The following is a 23,203-nucleotide window of genomic DNA, read 5'->3' as shown; positions in this document are numbered from 1 at the left end:
TTTCTTCATCTTGCTTGGCCCACACATCCAGATCAAGATGTTCGAGACGTCAGCTCTGCGGTATTTATGCTCTCATTCTCGTTTTCTCTCTCTGTCTGTACAGTGCTGCTACGGGAGGAGGTCGCCCAGTTGCAGGATGAGGTGCATCTTTTGAGGCAGATGAAGGACATGTTGAGCAAGGATTTGGAGGACTCTCATGGTGGCTGCTCGACCGACGCCCTCTCTGCCACCGAGCTTCGGGCCCAGTTGGAAGAGAAGGAGCATGAGTTGGAGCGAGCAAAGGAAGCCTTACAAGGTCTGAATCCACAGTTACACAAGATTAACCTGGACAGAGTCAGTCTGATCTCAAACCACCCGCTCCCATTTACCAATCATGTCATTTAACTGAAGTAAGGGACAAGTACAAACCTTGTAGCAATATCAGTAGATCTCATTCATGAGTTTTTACACTTACTCTTCCAGACTTTGAGACTCTGTTTCAAGTCTGTGTGACACAACACGGTAAAACAAAAAGACACCTTTCACAATAGACAGTCACCAACAAGAACTCTTTTGATGTTCATTTCTTTTCAGAGGGAGGCAGACAAAAATGACACAAACATTTCAGAACTGGGCTAAATATGCAAGCTGTGTCTGCCTCTAGTGAGTTTCCAACAATAGGATTATGCACCTATCACCTCTACCGATCATCAGAGGAATTTGAGTAGTTGTGTACGGTGTTTACGTGATAATCCCATCAGACGTCTCTTTGTTTTGCCACACTTCTTTAGCGTGTCAGAAGCTTAGATAAACTGACGGCTGTGTAAGTGTTGGGAGGGGCACAGAGCAGCTGAGGGTATGCTTGAACTACTCCTCCTCTCTCAGTGGAATGAGAATTATGCAGTTTTCTATGTTACTGACGTTATGGAAGTGTGACCTCCATCTGCACTCTCAGTGACCAATGTGACCCACGAGCATAGGATGTTAGACATGACACCACGTCTGTTTCCTCTGTGAATATGATACTGGGTAAACAAATGGTCTCCATTACATAAATATTTGCTTTTCATCGCAGCCATGTTACATGCCAATATGTTTACAGTAACTGTTCTGGTGTGTGTGTGCTTGAGCGCGTGTGTGAGTGAGTTTTTGTGTGTGTGTGTGTGTGTGTGTGTGTGTGTGTGTGCTTGGGCGCGTGTGTGAGTGAGTTTATGTGTGTGTGCATGACTGTGTTTGTAGAAGTTGTTGCTATAGAAGTGCTACATGACAGGGAAATATGCCTTAAAACAACAGTGACTAGAATAATGTTCAAAACATCCTATAACATCGTTGGAGAGGCTATTGGAACTGTCAATATATGTTATGTGCATGTGGAGGGGAAAAATGTAGGAGTCAGAATGGTTACGCTTATATTTCCCAAACATATTATAAAGGCTAGTCTTCACAAAAGTCATATAAGAAACAATTTTAGAAAGCATCTTCTCCTCAAGATCCTTTTTCTTTGTCTGTTTGTTGCCACATCCACAGAGTGCTCTTTGTCACTGAGTACAGTTTGTTTTAGAGTGAGAAACAGGTGGCAGGCAGTGTGCTCATGAATGTGGAGGGCTCTTGTATAATAGTGGAAAAACAGGTTTTTTGATGTTGAGTGAGATGGGCTTTGCCTGTAACTGGAGAGGAACAGGGACAGTAGTGAGGAAATGTGCATGATAGTTTGTTTAAAACAAAACATTTTCCTCTCTACTGAACAAAATGTCCCTGACCCACTGTGTTTCTTTTGTCATGGATGGCAGTGCCACTGTCTTAAGAACCTTGGTGTCTTCAGATATTAACACTAGACGAGAAGTTAATGAGGTGTTAGCCCAAAGGACTCGGAGGTTTCAGGTTTCTTTAGATGGTGCTTAAATTAGATTGAGGTCAGCCAGCATTTCTGCATGTAGGGCCATTTTCACACTGAGATGTTTCAGAGTCATTTTGTCAATATTGACCCTATTTAGCCCGTGATGTTTTGTGATAGTCACTTAGATGCTTATGAATCACTCTTTTTATTTCCATTTTTACCGAATGAATACCACTATTGTTTAGTAACACTATATTCGTAGTAACACATTTGAGCATACAACTTTTGGCTTAAATTTTTTTTTTAAGTGTGCAGTGCCATCTGGAGGCCATTTTTATATAACACAAACATAGAATTTGGAGGCTTTCAGACCCAATGAAATCTGAGAGCATTTAAAATGTATTTGTTGTGGTTCAACTGGATTTATAGTGAATCTGTCTGTTCCCCAGCCATGAGGGGCGACCGTAAACGGTTAAAAGCGGAAAAAGCAGACTTGGTGAGCCAGATGCAGCAGCTGTACACCACTCTGGAGAGTCGTGAGGAGCAGCTTAGAGACTTCATCCGAAATTACGACCAGCACAGAAAGGTAATGGTGTTCAAACCCAAAAAGCTCCCCGTGGATGCGTCGTCAGTGTACCATGATGTCAACCCCATTTACCAGTGCTAGTCCAACATTGTAAAGATAAGATTTCTCTGTGTGTGTGTGTGAGCATGATGCATATGTCTGTGTGTATGATGAATATATGAATGTATGGATGGGTGGACGGATAGATGGATGGATGGATGGATGTGTATGTGTGCACGTGTAGATGCTGGTCTGACACGAGTTGACTCTGACAATGTGCCGTCTCTTCAGGAGAGTGAGGATGCAGTGAAGGCTTTGGCAAAGGAGAAAGACCTGCTGGAGAGGGAGAAGTGGGATCTGCGCAGACAGACAAAAGAGGCCACAGAGCATGCCAACATCCTGCGCTCCCAAATAGACATGAAGGAGAACAGGATCAAGGAGCTAGAGGCAGAGCTGACCATGGTGAGGCATGCCAATCTCTCTCTCTCTCTCTCTCTCTCTCTTTCTCTCCGTCTATCTCTCCACTCTGTGATACACTCCCTCATTCACACAGCTGTCTCTTCTATGTGCGTTGAACATCTCTGTTTTTTTGTTTGTTTGTTTGTTTGTTTGTGGTTTTTTTTTTGTTTTTTTTTACTCAGACAGATACTCTTGTGTTACACCTGAGATTTACCTTTTTGTGTTGTTTGCAAACTTTGTCAATCTGCTGTCAGTTCAGAGAATTGACTCCTCTCTCAGGCTGAGCATGTAGTCCATGTCAGTCCAATAAAGAGCACCTGCCACTCTGCTGGTGCTCAGGAATGTTGTGTTCTACCAGGCACAACATTCTCTCTCTCTCTCTCTCTCTCTCTCTCTCTCTCTCTTTTCCAAGCTGCTTTTTGGCCAAGAGCCCAGTTGAGAAAGATTACATTATATAGCACAGTATTAGCCTCATAAATCAGCTCATCTGCCCAAAATCTATGATCTGTCGGCAAACACCACCTATAGCTTCTCTTTTAAGTTACTCATCAAAGGCACACTGTAAAGCCTTTGATGAGACTGCTCATAGAATCACAGAGAAACAAATGAGGCTCTACTAAGTAGCTAAGCCATACTATGAGAGTGTGTGCTACAGTGATTTACCCATGTTGCCAGTGTCTTGGTGGGATCGTGATAGAAATCTAATTGTATTTGTTTTAGCTCTTAAATTTTGTCATTTGGGTGAGGTGGTTATTGATATGACACTGGTGCATTTGTGAGGTACTGAATGTGCTGTTTGTGTGGTTGCAGGCAAAGCAGTCCTTGGCAACGCTCACGAAGGATGTGCCAAAGCGGCACTCTTTGGCAATGCCATCAGAGCCAGTGGTGAATGGCAGTCAGGAATGGGTGATGCAGGCAGAGTTGCCACTCACTGCAGCAATCAGACAGAGCCAGCAAACCCTGTACCACACACACTCCACAGAGAGACAAGGTACAGTTACATTGTACAAACACGCACTCAAAGTACATCACACACACACACACACACACACACACACACATAGACACAAAGCTCTAGTGGTGCCTCTGTAACCCTCCTCCTCTCTGTAGCTCCACTTAGGATCAGTCCGTGTCACTCCCGTCAGCCCTCTGTCATCTCTGACGCCTCAGCTGCCGACGGTGACCGTTCCTCCACCCCGAGCGATATTAATTCTCCACGACACCGGACACACTCCCTCTGCAATGTAAGAGCTGCCTGGCATCCCCGACCAAGTAATCACCCCTCTGCACTTCTCTTTTATATTCCTTTATTCTACTTTTGAACTATTAAGTGTTGCTAAGATGGCACAAAGCGCTCTAACTGACACAAATATAACTGACTTTCTGCTCTGTTTCCTCTGTTTCTTCCTCTATCAATGACTTCTACCACTGTGCCGATACAGTCCATGGAGGACCTCGAGGACCAGAAACGTAAAAAGAAGAAGGAGAAGATGAGTCTGGGCTCCCTGTCGCGAGTGTTTGCCCGTGGCAAACAGCGCAAGTCCCTGGACCCTGGCCTGTTTGATGGTACTTCCACACCTGATTACTACATAGAGGAGGATGCTGATTGGTGATACTGATGCGTGTTAGTGTATATGGATGTGTATGTGTGTGTTTGTGTGTGTGCATGAGTATAAGTGTGTGTTTGTGCGTGTGTTTGGGGGTGTGTGTGTGTGTGTGTGTACGTAGGGTTAAAAGTGTATATATTTCCATGAAAAAAGAGAGTGAAAGAATTGCTGCCTCCTGTACATACTACACACAAGAATATGTATGTAAATGAAAATTATATATTTATATATGTATGCATATGTAAATATGTTTACATGCATATAAATATATACGTGGGATCATTGCGTGTGAATATGTTTATGCTGTGGTATGATGCTTAATTTGTCAAAATATGTGTTCCTTTTTTTATAAACTGGAAACTTGAAATACTGCTGTGCATTTGTAAATCAGAGAAACTGTGCACGTTGTGTTTGTCCTAGTCTCTATCTGAAAAGCTCCCTTTCCTTCATCTGCTTTCATCATGCTTACTTCATTGAGTCCTCTATTTTCCATAATGTTTGGTCCATTCCCCTGCATTTACCATGAAAATTTGGATGTCATTTTCCACCTTTTGCACTGATCCACAAAAATATTGCAAACCAGCTGGATTTGTCTGTTCAAACAAGCATGTACCTACATCTTTTTGCTCACAAAGACTATCAGCTGTTTTTTCATCTGTATTGATTGATTCATTAAACCCTGCTTTGTCTTTGGGTAACAAGGGTTGATTAAAAAAAAGAAGAAGAAGAAGAATTAAACCTGCAAAATCTATTTTTTAAATTCTATATTTTTAACCTAACTCAGGGGGGAAATATTAAAACTAATTATTGACTAGGTTAATATTTACACACAAAACAGAGGTATACTTCACCTTTCCCTCAGACGGGTGCCAGCAGTCATGAGGTCGACATAAGTGCCAAAGGTTAATAAAACATGATTGTGAAGGGAGAGTTTTTAGATGCATTCAGCTTAGAGCATGAGAACCCATGCATAGAAACATGCCTTTTTAACTGATCATGTCTTCTTGGGATTCTCAATCGTTAACGTATAGAGTGAATATTTAAAAAAAAAAGAAGAAAAAAAAACATGAATGTTTTCTTTACATGTATCTCAGCTACTAGTGAAATGGAGTCACGCTTCCTACCCTGTTCACATATTGCACACCTCATGAAATTTTAATCAGTTTTCTTTTCTTTTTTTTCATCCTGGAGGCACTGAATTTTTCATTTTGCTATTTTGAATTCAAACTGAATCTAAATCCTCATGCCATTATAATAGTTTTATGTTATAAGTTTTGTAATTTAGATGGTCAGATATAAGAGTAAGTCTATCACAGAAGTTTATTTAATGAACAGGAAGGCTACTTAAGAGGGGCAAAGCTTTCTTCGATTTGACAGACACACTAATGAAGAAGTTTTGATATTCCAGAAGAGACTATGAAAAAAGGTTGAAATGAAATCTTATTTTAAAATAAAACACATAACCCAACATTCATGTGCCTTTCTTCTTGACCTTGTGTGAGTTCTTTGTGGAATGAATTTCTCCTAACCCTCTTCTCCAGTGTGTTCATGTTTATGGCGACTTCCCTACAACTACTCATCTGTGATTATCCACCTGTTTTAACACGCTGTGTCCCAACATTGTCTCACCATCAACAGTCAAAGACACCACAAACTTAACACATGATCTTTAACCCCCCCCCCCCCCCCCCCAAAAAAATGCAGCAGTTAAACTTAAACCAGATCAGATCATTGTGTAGGCTGCATATACTCTTATCTTTGATAAGATAAAAAAAGCAAATATTTCACAGCTTAGATATTCAAGAAATCAAGAGGCCTTTGAAGACCAGAAAGTGCTCTCGGACTCAACGCATACATCCACATAAACATATATATGTAACTATGTAAATCCAGAAATACATAGGTAACAGCTCATTTTCAGTATGTCTGTTCCCTTCACATATTAAAATCAGTGCATTGCATTTAGGTCTGTGCTACCCAACAGTTTTTACCTTAACAGCTCAGTGGAATCGGTCATATGGTCATTTCTGATAAGAGCATGGGACATGGCCTTCTCTTCCTGCACTCAAAACTCTCTCTTTCAGTGATGTGGTGAACGCCTTCACATCTCTCTAACAGGCTCAGGGCATTGGCTTCATATCTCCACTAATAAGTTCAGACCCTGTCTCTTCTACCTGTCTAAAATAAGTGACCCTATGCCCACATATTCATCCTCTCAGATAATAACTATATTACACTCATTTTTTCAACTCATTAAAACCTGGCCAGAAAGAGAGACTGTTAAATTTGCTAAGGGTCTTAAAGGTTAATTTAATCTACTGAGGAGCGTTTTTTTTTCTTTTACAATGATTATGAATATGCCACGTGCACGTATTTTAGCCATACAATACATATACATAGGACAATGATTATATAAATTAACTTGTCCTGCCATGTGAAATGTGATGCCTGTGGTTGTCACCTATGTACATTATCTCAGAAGATCTTGCAATGTAATTAGATAAATCATTGTTCAGTGGCAATTAAAGCGGTGCAGAGAAGTGACTAGACTGCCACCTACTGGGCACTCTGCTCAGTTCCATCCCAGCTGGGTGCGGACTGATGAAAAAGATTTTTTTTTTTTTTTTGTCAAATACCCCAACTGTGCATTGTGCTTTATTTAAATCACTTTAACTGTTAGTTAATCAGTCATCAACTAATTAATACTGATTAGTCATTTACTTAAGTGACCTTTTTGCCAAACAATCCACATTTTAAGAGAGCTAGAATGGAAAGGAAAAGAAAGGAAAATAGCTGCACAGACTGGGTTCTTTGATTCTCTGATAATAAAGCAGTAGAGTTTACCTACCCCATCTGACATCTCGCTAACATTACTATGACGGAGAACAATGCGCTTCAGCATAAATGGACACAAGGATGGAAAAGCTACCATGTTAGTTCTTCTCGTCCTTTTATTTAAAAGAGAGAGATCACATGGGCTAAGCATGAGGAAACTAGTCTTTGTTTCAAATGTTTTTACAGGCCCTGTGGGTTAGGTGTAAACAATGCAGATAGGGTTTACAGACAACAATGCACAGAATTTATAGAGGAAGAAGTAATGTTGGTAAGTGGTCAGGGCAGCATGGTGAATGTGAAAGTGAGCCATGGTCTGACTTTTGCATAGTAAGACAGTGACATGCTTTCTTCAAACTGCTCAGTGCTCTGGGACCTCTGTGGAGAGATGACTGGTCTCTCAAGATTTAGTTCAGTCTTGAGTATTAGGCAAGTTAAGACAAAGTCTAGTATATGTATCATAATAAAAACTCATATACTCATATACTCACCACCAGACAGATGTTTTGTGCTCAGAATCAATGACACTATTTTTTTTATTTTATTATTTTTAACTCCTTTAAACTCCTAAAACTATCCTGCCTTTAAATCCTCCCTGCTCCTGCTCCCTGTGACCGACTCAGACTCAGACAGCCTTTCCAGCCAGACTCAGCCCAGCCTGTCCGACGGAGAGGAGCAGCTGGAGCGACTGCAGCAGGCAGAGCTCACACGAACCAGGCCCATGTCGCAGTGGAGGGCAGGCACTGTTCTGGCCTGGTTTGAGGTTGTCATGACAATGCCCATGTATATCCAGGCCTGCTCAGAGCATGTCAAGAGTGGGAAGGTATGGTTGTCTCTATTTAATCTCATTTGATTCACTTTTGTGATTTTTTGTTTGTTTGTTTGTTTTGTTCTGTTTTGTTTCCCCTTGTGCTGTGTGAAATGGGCATGAGATCATCACCTTTATAAATTCAAATTTCCACTGCATCACTTTTTCTCAAATAATTTCTGCACTCTTGATTGAGAAGTTGACTTAAAATGTGACCTAACATGTGTGACAGACAGGCTTATTAAAACCCTCACCCCTGAGTTTGGGTTTGGATAAAACTCTTGGATTTTTAGGATTTTGTACTTTTTCACCATATTCATTTTTCATAAAATCCTGTAATGTTCTAAGCGCTCTCAAAACTACGCAGATTTGTCATGTCATTAACAGTGATGGTAGTTGGTGGATTTTCCAAATTAATATTTTTTTAAATATCAAATGAATATAAAGGGAGATGATTGATTTCTTACCACCAGAGAATTTTCTGAGAGACATGTGGTCCTGTTGATATCATTTATTCTCGCAAAAGGTGGGACAACACAGCATGATTTACTATTGGTATTTATGACAGCATGTCAGACAGGATCTCATCCGGTGAAAGAAGTTAGCTAACATACTTTAAAATCACAAACAACAAAAAAAATATTAATGAATGTTGGTGTGCTGCAATAATGTGCCAGAAAAATGCATTCACTATTTACTCTGATTTCTAATGACTACACTAATTCTCTAACTCGAATGAGGCAAGTCTCAAAATGGAATTATGGGTCAGCATGGGTGAACTTCCCCTTTAAGCAGGATTAGGTACTGCTTCAGATATAAATATGGTATGAATATGCTGCAGATATAAATATGGTATGAATGTGTTGCAGATATGAATAATACACTCTTGAATGAATTTGTGAGCAGTGATCTCACAGGCTGGTTTAACCAGCTAACATCATAGTCCTGTTTTGTTTTCCTGTAGGTGCTGCTGGAACTGACGGATGAAGATATGGAGCTGACGCTGGGCATCAGTAACCTCATGCATCGCAGGAAGCTCCGCCTTGCCATCGAAGACCATCGGGAGGCAGAGAACGGGCAAGGGTGAGTCACACACTCTAAAGCCATAACATTCCTAAACACGCTCATGCAAATACACCCACACACTTCATATGATCTGTGAGACACTCATACATGACTCCTCACATTTGCTGTTGCTGTGTGCTCATGTCTATTTTTACTGTCCCAAGAGTGTTGTGATATTTCTGAGACTGAATGTTGTTGTCATTGGCTGTTCTCCACCAGACTCTCCAAAGCTGCTGATCTGGACCATCATTGGGTGGCTAAGACTTGGCTTAATGACATCGGACTTCCACAATTTTCTCAAGCATTCCAAAACCAGCTGGTCGACGGCCGTGTCCTCAGAACTCTCACAAGGCGAGATCTAGAGACAGTCTTCAACGTCACCAAGAAGTCCCACCAAAACAGCTTGCTACTGGCCATTCAACTTCTGCAAATGTTCAACTTTGACAAAGAGGTCAATTAATTTATAACCATAGCAATGTCTCCAGTCCATTCACACCTTTCTGTATGTATGTCTGTTTACTCTCATTCACACATTCTCTGTCAGAAGGGCAAATTTGTTAGAATGTGACTGCAGAATTACTGTTTGTCAGTTTTTGTTTTTAAGTTCATCTGCTAGATATCTGTTTGCATAAACAGTTATGAAAATTTCACCCACTCCAGTTCAATTTGAATAGTATGAATAGGAGTAGCTTGATTAGTGTAGTGCTGCATTATGCATGTGGTGATTATATGCGGTTTTAAATTCATTCTCTCCAGGCCTTGCAGACTCGCCGAGCCAAATGTGAGCACCAGGACACGGACCCTGTGGTTTGGACATGTCAGCGGGTCATTAAATGGATCAGGGATATTGATCTAAAGGTGAAAAGATCCTTTTTTTTTAAAATGCAGACTTCATTAAAACAAGCCCTAACATCAGCACAATGAAGCCTGTCAGTTTGAGGTTTTTTTACTCTATTTTTAACTCTCTAAATTCACAAGAAACGCAAGGCAACTCATAATATGCATTTGGCACTTATACTCTTTGATTAATAACATTTTCTAGAAGAGTCCTTTGCAAATGGTTGTACAGTTGATACACTGATTGATTCGTGACAGCTAAGTTCTTCGGTTTCTATCATAAACGTGTTTTTCCCTTCTTTCATAAAGTTCTTTCATAAGTTAGTCTGATTCTTTCATAAATTCTTGCCAAACTAGTCGGTCACGCCCGACCATTTTTCATATGTACAAACACAGCCACGCTGTACTCGCCTACTGTGGATACTTCAATACTATCTACTGAATACTATACAGGAGTTTGCTGATAGCCTTCAGAAGAGTGGAGTTCATGGTGCAGTAATGGTTCTGGATCCATCCTTCAATGCAGACACCATGGCAAGAGCCCTCGAGATCCCTTGTAACAAGCATATGATACTCCGACACCTATATGAGGAAATGAAGGCACTTATCGACCCAGCCAGGTAAGTGAGTCTCCACTAAAACATCTACAAACCTGTAGGCAACAATTCAGTGTTTTACTTATAATACCTTTTTCTCCTGTCCCTGTGACATGATTTTAAAATTCAGAGCAAATCACTCATAAGCAATAGCTGGTAAAAGTGTAAGAAATATTGGAGACCTTTTGCAATAAAGAACAGTGAATGTCTGTGAAGAATCACTTCAAGAAATTAATCCATTTTCAGGTGAGAAGTAGTAGTCATTGTAATCATTTTTCACTAAGAGTTCGCAGTACAGCGTGAGATAAGCTGATCTATCCACTTTGCAGGTCTATTCAGAAACAGGATTGTGGGAAGCAAGCAATCCCTACACAGTCACCTGTCTCAACACGCCATTACACTGAGGAAAGGATCAGTCAGAGACAAAAAGTAGGCAAGGTAAGCACTTCATTCACTGTCTGGTAAAAGCCACCATCAGTCTGAATAAGCAGAGAGGAGATGAGAAGTCTTTTCACTGTTTGTTGAGGGAATATCTTTGTTGTATTGTAAAACGAGTTGTCCTTTCCAACGTTCTTCAGAGTCCCTTGAAGCTGAACCCAAGACTTCCTGATGGGCATGACCTGAGTTTCCATGGCAGCTACGGATCTTTGCCTAAAGAAGACAGAATAAAGATCCTGGCCAGGACCAAGGACAGTCCTATGCATGGCTACTCAAGCATAGAGATCACAAACGTCTGAGAACTACACCTTCAAATGATCCTGGATGGACCTCACTAGAAGTCCATCCCAAAGGTCAACATTAGAACACTGACACAGACATGGAACTGCTGTAGCATGATGTCTTAATCAAACCCAGAGTGCATCGTTGCTATACATCCTCTTCTTTAAGTGACTCATCTGTATATTTCAGCATCAGTCAGCATCTACTCTTTATTATGGCACTGATTTTTTTTCAACCTCGGTGTAAAAAAAAAAAAAAAAAGCATGTGTGTTTATTAAATCTCAGTACAACAAAATAAATCTCCACATGTGGTAAAAATATGAAGAATTATATCAGCCCCTTGAAACAACTAACATAATCGTGAATAAGCCCTAAAGCGAACATGCTAGGTTCATAACATTATGTCTTGTTTCTTCTTGCCTTGGGTCACAACAACAACAGAAGAGAGAAAAAGCTGTGTGAAGGAATTCGTGAGATATTTTAAAACCCACAGCAAAGCCTTATCTTCTTTTTGTAAGAAATCCTCATACCTGGATTGTCCATTCCTTTGTCTGAGCTCAGATATTTTCTTAAACTTACTTTAACCTTAACTCACAACAATAGATATCTTTTTACAGGCTATTTGATGTACAAAGCCTAATGCTGAGGATTTTTGAAATTAGGTTTATATTTCCAACTTAAAAAAAAAACAAGTTTATTGAATGTGTAACTGAGTTAAAACAATAGTCATTCACTGTTCAAAAAGGTTTAAAATCTATTTTTAGGGGGTCATTTTGTTTGAATTCTTATTACTGTTGTCTCCATGCATGTTTTTGAATTTCGCAGCTCAGTTGCTCAAAGACACACCCATAACACACTGACTGTTGACTCCAGTGGCACCAAAAGCATACTAATTGCTTATTATGTCTTTAAAAAAGCTGTTATCTAAAACCTTATAGTATTTTTTGCCTTTTTAAGTGATTCAGATAAATGTCCCCCTTCTCCTCATGTACAGAACATTCTTTAACTGTCTCTTCCATGTTAATCAGTTAGCTTGAGCCTCAGGGCAATCTCAGTGAAACTGGTCCATCAGCTTGGTGTGTCACAACATTTGGGCGTCAACAAAGAGAAACTGCCCCCTCTCACCTCGTTATGAGCCAGCAGCACCAATAGACAAAATCATAGTGAGCAGCTCCAAAATGTCCGTTAAAAATTCATTATCATTTACCACTGCATCACTGTAAACAATGGTTTGCCATGCTATAATATGATAAATTCATCTCTTGAATGTTGAATTCTTTTTGTATTTTCAGTGGTTGGAAATTAAAATGGATTCATTTCACTTAAATATAATCAATATGATGACTAATTGCATCAATATATTGTCAAATGCAGTGAAGTACTGAAAGATTGTGTTGTGCTGAGTTTTCCAGTTGAATTTTGAAATTCTAATTCATAAAGTGTTAACTATAACAAAGTAAAGAGCTTTGAATTGATTAAATGTGATACGCTTTTCCTGAAAGAACAATACAGAAGTTCAGTGTCGTATTGTTTGGTCTAAATAAGATAAACTAAGGGCTGGTGAGGGAACTCATAATAGTATAACTCTTAAGTGTGCACACAAAGTCTGGAACCTATTTCATGATTTGTCACAGATAAAAAAAATACATATTCTGCGAATAAATATTTAACCAAAGCCTACTGTCTGCTGCTGAAATGTAGTTAATGGAAAACAAAATACGCAAAGCAAGGGGAAAAAATCATACTGTATTCATTTGTATGCATGAAGCCCTTGTCAGAAGTTGTAACTGAGTGAATTTTGCAAAGCCATATGGAGGGCTTTTAGGAATCACCTTTCTCCCCCAAATTTCAATATTTGATAATGGATGAATCTGAATTTGTTGTTGTTGTTGTTATTTGTTTGTTGTTGTTGTTGTTGTTGTTGTTTGTAGTTCTTGAGAACTGCTCTGTGCTCTTTTTGCACTTTTTCATGCATGCCACCTTTTATTGTACTCAAAATTAATGCAGCAAGGCAAACAAACCCTCTAAATAATAAGTCTTAGTGGCTGAATCATCCTCAGTGGTGCCATCCTTTGCTGCCAGTGATCCCTCTTACAGTTTTATGTGCGTACACCTAGTGAGGCTGCTGAGAACTGTGTTGTAAATTAAATTAATACTATCTTACTCTATTTTTACTGGTATTAGTACAATGGGCCGTTTATTAACGCAGAGAGGAATAATGATGAAATGGAGAGGGGGTCTTGAATTCATGAGGAAAGGTTAAGTCCGATACCAAAAGTTAGTTCTGGGAATCCAGGTAGCCCCACCCATGTTTTGCTAAGGTAGCTAACAAGGGGACAACTTCCCCGTTTTCGTCACTTAAACCCTACGTGCACTAAGGCCATGAAGTTCAGTTAATGCTTTACAAGTGGGGGTTGGCAGCGCTTTGACTACAATTTGGACAAAGTTCCTGTCAGTGATATGCTTCACAAACGAAAGGGCCAAAACCGCTGGGAGAAAGGACAACAAAAAAAAAAGATATTTCCCCGGGCGTATGTTAAGTTGTAAGACAAACGTTCTGGTGTAGCCTAAATGCTTCTCAGAGAAACACCTGCTTCAGGTATTTTTGGCTAAGTAAGGATCAAAGGGCGTTGAACATTCGCGGAGACTTCTTAAGGTAAGGGTAGGCCATCTCGTTTCTGTGTCACCTTGACATCAAATGTAGCATGTTATAATTATTATTGTTATTATTATTATTATGTTATCCATTGTTATTATTTAAAGGCTTTTATATTACGTTACGGCAAAAGTAACGATTTTAAAACGATTATCGTTTTTGGCAAAGAGCCATTGCAAACGTGTTGTTGATTGAATGAGGTTTAACACGACTGTTCATTACTATCAAATTTTTACGACGTATCTCCGCTCCCAAAATGTTTCATGACGTTTAGGGTGAGCTGAGTGAAGTCACCAGTAGAACTCTTCTTAGTTAAACTTAACAGCACACCACATACAACTTTTGGTAAGATCTGAGCTCCGAGTGGTCACAGATGCCCCTTGAACTATTACTGTGGTGCATATTCAAATGATTAGTTTGAATTTGTTCTGTTTTTACTTTTGTAATCTGACGCAATGTAATGATACTGTGGACAATGAGTAAGAGTTTGTGCAATGTAATTAGTCTTGGCGGTAGATTCGTTGGGCATTTTATCAATGAAATACTTATGTTCAGAGTGCAAGTTGCATAAATGAGAGAGAGTGCATTTTGTCTTTGACTTAATTTTAATTTTGAACTTGACAGCCTCACACCCAGTGTATTCTTGATCAAGTCAGTCTGTCTTTAAGTAATTGGAAACTTGAGAGAGGTTTATGTAGCGACTGCGTCTGTGCTGCACCATAGTACAATTTGGCATGGGGTGGTAGAAGCAGTGGCACAGACTTTATTGTTCACTGGTCACTCCATCTGAAATCACTCAGAAAGATGTATGTCAACACACAACATCTCAGATTGTTCTCAGATGAACTGTGTAGTTAGAGACATATTACAATCATTTCTGTAACATACTTTTTTGTAAGAGAATAATTTGATTTATGAAAAATGAAGCAAATTGCTCTCACTTCAGATGGACACTTTGATTGGATTTGTGTCATAAAATATCAGGTAAAAAGTAGCTTCACATCCAATTTGTCCAGAAATACCCAAGTGAGTAATGAATAGGACTTGAGGAATAAATAACTGGCCAAACCAGCAGTTGCCCATGTTGGCCAAAAGAAGTCTGTGGCTTGGAGTGTTGTTTCTTCAACTTTTCTAATGTCTTCTCAGAGAAGATGGTGATGGCCTTTTTTCTCCAGCACTGATTGTTGACTCATTAAAGTCATCATTCAAGAGATTTAGACATGTTGAGTTAAGAAAAATAATGTAGCAGTGTATATACTGAACAGCAATTTGTATTTCAAAGAAAAATCATTGGATAGATGTGAGTAGCACTATTATTTATATATATTTATATATATATGTGTGTGTGTGTGTGTGTGTGTATGTATATGTGTGTGTATGTGTATATATATATATATATATATATATATATATATATATATTTTAATATAATAATCATCATAATAATTACTCACTGCAGAGTTGCTGACAAATTGGATGTCGGGAACTACTTTTACAGACTCCTCTGTCTTTGAAGGGTCCATTTTCTGCACAGTCAATAAGCTTTATTTTTCCAAAATCAAATTAAATTTTCACAAATTTTGTTACAGGAATGTTTTTACTGTATATATCTAACTATACAAATCTGATACACTGTGTGATGTGAGATGGACTGGGCCTGGCACACATTTCTCATTTTGGTTTGACAGGACCACTATCTATTCTTTATTATTATTTTGTGTTTCCCCATTTTGGGCATCTATTGTTTTGACCAGTCATCTAGTTTCTGTATCCTTTGTGCCCTTCATGAAGATATGTCGATCATGAAATCATCACGTGATTGCACTGCTACTTTACTTCAGATAATTGAAATATTCAATGCAACAAATTGTTCTCATTATTCTTGACAAATTCCAGACATTTCTATACTTGTTTCCTGAACCATTATATTAACAATTACAACTTGAAGTCCCTCTTGATCACACTGTAGACTAGACTTTCCAAAAAGAGACAATTAGTGGTAAAAGAATAAACAAGCATCTCATTAGAGCCCTAATGTTGCCAGTATTGCCTTTGTACTCTTCCTCATGGTTTTTTAATTAACAAGCCAAAACCAGTCCATCCTCTGTGGTTGTGTAAAATGTTTTATATACAAGTTTATATTATATAAAGTTTATGTACATCTTTTATGACAGGTTGTTTATATAAAAAGTGAAACCTTTGTGCAAGATTGATGTTTGTGGTTCCTAAATGGGTTTTCCACTGGTGATAGCTTCCCACTACTGATAGGGTAGTTCACTACACTGGAAAACCACCTTGGTTTATTTTTAACACTCAGTTTCTTTGACAAAGGTTGGGCCATTTGATCATGTTAATTTTAGTATTAATGTTTGCAATTTTGCAATGACAATGCTCTTCAGTGAAAATGAAGAGCTCTTGGCTGGTCTAATAAAGACACCTTCAAGGTCACCCCTTATAACCTGAAATCAAATCAAAAGGTGATGTTGTAACTGTTTGACTTGTTTAAATGACAAGCGGCCATCATCAATAAGATTTTTTTTTTACCATTGTGATTTTGAGTTCTCTTGTGTAGAATTAGCATGCATGTTTGAAAATTTTAGGATTTTGATTATGTTTGCAGTAGGGCTGGACGATATGGCCTATGAATAATATCGCAATATTTTTAAGCTATATTGTGATACATGATATATATCTCGATATTTTGAAATCTCCTCTGAAGCTCTTCATAAATGCTCGATTTAACCCTTTGATGCGTACACTCACACCAGTGTGATGATTCTAGTACTCCCTGCAACATGTGTCTGCATTGAAACATTCTTGTTCATATTCATTAGTGGTTTCTATTTGAACAATTTTATACTTAACTTTAAAAGCTTGAAATCACAACCAAGAAAAAGTTAACAAAACTGTGTTTATTCCGCATCTTCGTTGCGATAGCCAAACCACTGCTAGACGATGGATCCAGTGCTGTTCCTTTTCCTTGGAACCAATTTGTCTGCCTCCATCTTCTATCACTGTTTCCGAACTCAACACGTATAAAATCGCTTTGCCGCTTCACTTCTTTATCTCTCTCCATGCTCTTTCCCTGTTCCATCCAGATACAAAAACACTTGTCTCACCTGCATACGTCACACATGCACACTCACCCTGGAGAGTGGTTTGGATGGGCAGGCAAGTGTGTGTGATGCATAATTTTTTTTTTCTTTTTGTGTCTGTGAGAGGGAGAGCGCAAGAGAAACGAAAAGCCGAAGCGAGCCTCATGTAGGTGGCTTAAAAAAATTGCGTGTCAATTTGTACTCAATGTTCGCAATGTAGTCATTTACTACATTGCACCTAGAACAAGCCACGATACATCGAGTATATTCGATGTATCGCCCACCCCTAGTTTGCAGTATTATTTATTAATTCACTAGAGGACCTGATAGGGCTGTATCACATCTTTTTAGTTATATGGTACACTTGCTCTCTGTGCTTTAGACTAGACCTACCAGGTGACATACGAGGGAAAAGGAGAAAGCCCTTTCCTTTCATTTTATAGCACTTTCTCCAGCCTCCTTCTAACAAACAGAAGGGAAGGTTACAGTGTGATACATCAACTGGGGTGAAGTAATACCATTTTCAGAACCATTAAGGATGAAAATTTCTGTCTTGTACAAACCTGAAACACTTGGAGCCTGTATTTGTGTGGGAAGTCAGTTAAAAAAAATATTTATATGATAACGCATTGTTGACTACTTAAACAGTAAAGAGACAAATGACTGGTAAAGCTTATGATGTATATAAGGCAGGTAAACAGCAGACAATTCACAGCATTCCAGTGTAGAGTTTCATAAGGATTAGCAGAGTTCTTATCTTTGAGATGTGGCCATGCTTATTGACATATGGATTTTTGTGACTAAACTGCAGTGCACGCTAGGGATGTACCCGACTCTGAATACGTTATTCGGGAAAGCACACAGATTATAATTATAATTTAATAATTCTATTAAACAATATTAAATTAATTTGATGCTTGTAAGGCACAAAAATTGTATTGCCAATGAATATTAGGTTAGAAAATACAACATTGCCCGATTTCCTGTGACTTCCGGTAGAAACCACGCCCACTTCTGGTCTACTATCCAAATACAAATACAGTGACAGATAATTTTGTTGGTTGAACAGATACAGATAATGTCATCTCTGTACACCTCTAGTATGCACTGTGCAGTTTTGTGGAGTAACTGACTTTAAGCTCTCTACTGTGATAAGTTGGTAATGCTTACAGCCAAAGAATGGGATTAGTTTTTCCCCCTTTTGTCCCCCCAGTTTGGAATATGCTGTGACCTGCAGTCACACAGGGTTTGTCCTCTCAGTGTAGTCACCTCAGCAGACATAACCAAGCACGAGATGACTCGGGAATGTACTTTCATGGACTGTTGGTGCTACTGATCAGAAGGAAAAGCAGTTTTTCCCCTTACTCATCAACTGGAATGTCAGTTTTATTCCCATGGAACACTGCGCCGCATTGATCTCTAAGCCTGTTTTTACATAGTAACGCAATGCCTTACCAAGGCATACCAATCAGAGGGGAGTGTCACATCCACAATTTTGCCAAAAATTGATCACAATTCCACAATTCCACTTCCATATTTTTCAACTGAATGTTCATTAGATTTCCTCAGGTCGCGTATCCCCCATTTCTTTCGGCCCTCTGACTAAATGCTCAAGTGTTTGAATAATGAGCTATCACAACAGTTAGGTCAAGCCCAGAGGATGATATGTTTTAGTGCACCAGCCAAAATCAAAGCACCTGGTTTACTCTATGTCTAACGTTTTACATGATTACAATCCTTATGAAATTAGCTGAGCATTTGGGTAAAATTGACCTTTGTAGTTCCCAAATCAATTTTACACTGCTGATTGCTTCCCACCACTGATAGCATAGCTTGCTATATAGGGAAATCAACCTTGATTATTTTGACACTCAGTTTGTGTGGCACAGGGAGGGCTATTTGATCATAATGGTTTTACCATGATGCTTGTCTTTGCAATGAAAATTAGCAACATTTCTGATTAAACTTTGTCCTTAGTCTGTCTCTGTAGTCTGGGGGTTTCCCCAGTCCTACGTCAGTCATGCACTTCTTGTTGTCATCAAAGCCCCCATCAGACTATCACACAGGGACTTTCATGCTATCGCTGGCCCGCCCCACACCTAGGGAGCAATAAACTGTACACATGTGCTTTCGCCAACCCCTTCCCGTTCTTCAGTCACAAGCAGTATCACTCAGTTAATGTCCAAATTATATCAGAGGCAAAATACAACCTGCTAAATGTCATTGCCCAATGGCCTGGGGCAGCACACAGCTCCTTTGTGCTGCAAAATAGTGTGGTTCTAATTGGTTAAGCTTAAGGTCCTCGTGGAAATAGGCTTATTAGTAAGTGACTTGTCAAGTGTTAATTATTGCCATGGAAACTGAATATTTTCATTTAACTGAAATTCACCAATTTCTCCAGGTGACTGAGGTTATGCTTTACCTCCCCGCCTTATGACACGTCTAGTCATCCCACAGAGAAGACAGGAGCACTCCTCTAAGGGATGTCATATGAGTACTTGTGCTACTGTGTGGTAGAGCGCACAGGGGTTTTGAAAGCCAGGTGGATGTGCCTCGACACAGCTGGTCACAAGCTGCTCTACATCCTAAAGAAGGCATGTCATATTATTTTAGCATCTTTTGTATGCCACAATATTGCAGTGATTGAAGGTGTTGCATTTCCAGATTCAGCACCTACAGAAGACATGGAAGATCAGACCATCAAAATGCCATAATAATTAGGAAACAATTAATTGCCCAAATTCAGGTGATGCTCTAATGTATTGGAAATAATCAACGAGTTTATCTAGACAAAAGATTTTAGAGTTTTTAGATATGCTTGGCACAACAAATTTTTAACAGTTATGTTATGCTTGCCAGACTGCCTGATATTTCTCCTTATGTGGTGCACATAATTTGCAGGTATTGAGATGTCATCCTGATTATTCAGGACTGCATTTGAGACCACTTTGTGTGTGTGTGTGTGTGTGTGTGTGTGTGTGTGTGTGTGTGTGTGTGTGTGGGCGGGCGACGACAGTGGTATGGAGTGTCAGAATCTATCTGACTTTCTGAATAAAAGAACATTTTACACAATTGTTTGACAGTTCTTTCTAGATAACTTCATATTAGAACTTTTGGACAGAGAAAAAATAAAAATAAAGTGGAGGCAAAATATAGAGGGAGAAGATTTTGATTTCTAGGCTCTATGTCAGTTTTACTCTAGCTGATAACACTATTGTGGTTAAGTCCAAGTGAATCTAAATTTTAATAAGGGAACTGTTTTCGTACCTTAGTGTCAGGCCCACTATTGGGCACATGCTGCAACAGCTTCAGATTTATGCCAGTCACTGTCCAGGGGAACATGATCCGTTGGAGCTGCTGACAGTGCAACATCACTTACATGACAATTTATTGTCTTGTCTGTGTCAGCGACGGAGACTTCATCTTCAACCCTTCACGTTGCACATCACGGACAACCCTGATTTAGCAAAATATTTTTTCGAATTCAGTTTCATATCAAACCGCTTCCTCTTTCTTTCGGTGATGGAGTTCAATTTTCATTGCTTTAACGGCACTAGTAATTTTTTCCCAATCCTAGACTTTATCAGGGCCCTTAATTCCATTATTGACGCCGTCAAAAGCGATACGTTTTCATTTACCGATCTCTTAAAGCAGAATTTCAGTCTCCTGACTAGTGAAGTTCTCCCTTTTACTCTTGTACACCATGTTTATGAATTACACTTACGGACAAATGGGGTGGGACTCCTAGCCTTATATGACGTTTGGGGCATCAATTATGCTAATTCACAATTCTCATGAATGAACACTCATCTGGGAATAGATGGCATTTGTCATTCTACAATGCATTACTTATGTCAGTTTTCTAAAGTCAGAGTGTTAGCTGAATCTGTTGTGGCACACTCATACGAGACCAGTTCGCAAAAAAAGCATGAGAAAGTTAAGAAAATAATAGGAGAATGTTCTTGCTTGTGTTGTGGCCCATTTTATGTGTTTCGGGACATTTTTCATCATCATGATGTGTACGTAAATTTACATATGCCCTTAAAACATGTGTTTATCTCTGTGTAGGTTTGGCCCGGAGGCATGTGCTCCAGTGGGCATCGTCTTTGTTCGGGGGGCGAGAGATCGTCCTCCAACCGCTCCGGTCGTCGTGGCAGCAATTCAGGCTCCCAGTATGCGCTATGTGCTCTGGGGTTTGGCCTCGTCGCTCTGGGCATTGTCATGATCGTGTGGACAGTGGTGCCTCTCGATGCGGCCCAGAACAATACGAGTACAAACCCCGTTCAGGAGGAGGATAGTGCGAGGACTTCATCTGTGGCGTTTGTGCTGGTGGGGGCTGGTGTGGCGATGCTTCTGCTGGCACTATGTCTTGGTTTGAGGAATAAGAATCGGTTGCGACGTAGAGAAACAGCTGGAGCACTAGGGACTCAGTATTTGGACCGTGTACCGGGAGAAGATGCGGGGCCGTGAGTACTTCCATTTTACTTCTCTGTCTTCTTCAGATTCTCGCTTCTCTTGGTTTTCTTTTCATTACTCTCCTGAAAGTTCAAGTTGTTTACATAAAGATTTGGTTAAACATAAAGTTTGGAAATTTTTCTGTCCATTCATCCTTTGTGGGTGTGTAATCAGCAGTCAGGAGGAAACCACAGTGTAGTGGCATCATACTAATATGTTAAATATTTACTTCTGAATACAACTGCTGTTAGTCAGTTCCCTTACAGGTTAACTTAAGGTGAGCACAAATTTAATTTTCACTTTAATTAAAACCTTAGGAAGACTTTGTTTTAATGTGTGTGTGTGTGTGTGAATTAGTCATTAATTTATGATATTTTATTGTCTAAAATGTTGCTTTGACAGTACTATCTTCGGTCTCGAAGGCTGTGCTAAATGTTGCATTGTCCCACACCTTTAAGCATGTGTATGTTTTCTGTAGTGCGGAGCCGGCCCCCAGTTATGACGTGCCAAGCTATGAGGAGGCAGTAGCCAGCGGTCAGTATCCCATTCGACAGAGCAATCTGCGTCAAAGCACTTCCCAGTTACCTTCATATGAGGATCTCATTGCCGCAGTGGAGAATGAGGGAGAAGGACCAAATGCTGGTACTAGTCAGGAACCCCCATCAACAACTCCCACGCCCGCCCCCGAGCCAAAGCCTGCACCACCTCCAGCTGCCACTGCTGCTGCTGCTGCTCCTGCCACCAACCAGCCCACTCGCAGCAGCAGCCGAGCCAGCCGGATCCTCAAACCCCTACGGGTGCGCAGGATCAAGTCAGAGAAGCTCCACCTCAAAGATATCCGCCTGAACATCCCAAATCCAAACCAGAGCGGTGTAGTGAACATTGAGCCTCTCACCCCTCCACCACAGTATGAGGACAAGATCCCTGAGCTCTCATAGCGCAGCCGACCCCAACCACAAAGGATGGGAGATAAAAGTCACCACGCAAGGAAGGAACAAATGGTCACTGGAAGAACTCTACCGCATTCTAACTGTGACTGTGTAGCCTTGCTCTTATTGATTGTGGTACGCCAGACACCAGGCTTAAGCACAACAATGCCTGGTAGGGGAAACATCCAGGGAAAAAAAAAGTTTCCAGCAGCTGTGTTGCTGAACCACAGCATTTATCCTTGATACCTACATCAATTTTCTTCATGCCAGGGATCTTCTGGAAACCCTAAGCCTCATCAGGCATCACTTGTTCAATCCATGTTATTGTACTGGTGCTGTTAGTTTTACAGTCTTTAATTTCAGGGACTAAAGGGTTCAAATTATGTTTGTGATGCAATTATAATGACTCATCAGACATTTTGGCTGTAACACTAGTTTCCACAGGTTTTTCACTCTTTAACCTAAAAACTCTGTTTACTTCATTTTCATTGTCCTGGAAAGTTGAACTCAACATCACACTGCCATGCTTTCATACAAATGAATGATGTATTTTCTTTTTCTGTGTATCAGCAGTTTTGGTACACTCTTCCATTCTGTAGGTTCCTGTTAAACAAAAGAAATCTGATATTGCCCAAAGAAATTTCACTGAATGCAACGGAACAAAGCATTTAACATTTATAATGATCTCAGCAAATCAAAGAAGTTGAAGTCATGTGTTATCAATAGCTACTCAATTTTAGAGTTATTTTTGAGGATGTTGTGT

The 23,203-nt window shown here is 39.8% G+C and overlaps 2 protein-coding genes across 2 annotated transcripts in view; both read left to right on the top strand.

Annotated features, from left to right (window-relative positions):
• Positions 1-4,521, top strand: part of kaznb (kazrin, periplakin interacting protein b) — a 44,891-nt gene extending 40,370 nt beyond the window's left edge. The window contains exons 3-8 of the mRNA XM_030777657.1: positions 104-295; positions 2,266-2,402; positions 2,673-2,843; positions 3,651-3,831; positions 3,951-4,084; positions 4,283-4,521. Coding sequence (XP_030633517.1) covers positions 104-295; positions 2,266-2,402; positions 2,673-2,843; positions 3,651-3,831; positions 3,951-4,084; positions 4,283-4,453 — 986 coding nt within the window. The 3' untranslated portion in view covers positions 4,454-4,521. The remainder of the gene's footprint in view (positions 1-103; positions 296-2,265; positions 2,403-2,672; positions 2,844-3,650; positions 3,832-3,950; positions 4,085-4,282) is intronic.
• Positions 4,522-13,774: 9,253 nt separating this feature from the next.
• On the top strand, positions 13,775-22,978 carry tmem51b (transmembrane protein 51b). Its single transcript, XM_030776952.1, has 3 exons — positions 13,775-13,961; positions 21,125-21,522; positions 21,990-22,978. Exons 2-3 carry the CDS (start codon positions 21,140-21,142, stop codon positions 22,447-22,449), a joined length of 843 nt encoding a protein of 280 aa, XP_030632812.1. The 5' UTR covers positions 13,775-13,961; positions 21,125-21,139; the 3' UTR covers positions 22,450-22,978.
• The last annotated feature ends 225 nt before the right edge of the window (positions 22,979-23,203 follow it).

The sequence above is a fragment of the Chanos chanos genome, chromosome 6 (genome assembly GCF_902362185.1).
Source record: "Chanos chanos chromosome 6, fChaCha1.1, whole genome shotgun sequence".
NCBI classification, from domain to species: domain Eukaryota; kingdom Metazoa; phylum Chordata; class Actinopteri; order Gonorynchiformes; family Chanidae; genus Chanos; species Chanos chanos.
Note: the sequence above shows the minus strand (reverse complement) of the source record. Positions and strands in the feature narration are given on the sequence as shown.

Coding starts and splice junctions, on each gene's coding strand:
- tmem51b (XM_030776952.1), top strand. CDS start 21,140: ATGTGCTCCAGTGGGCATCGTCTTTGTTCGGGGGGCGAGAGATCGTCC. Junction 21,523..21,989: donor CCGGGAGAAGATGCGGGGCC/GTGAGTACTTCC, acceptor TGTTTTCTGTAG/TGCGGAGCCGGCCCCCAGTT.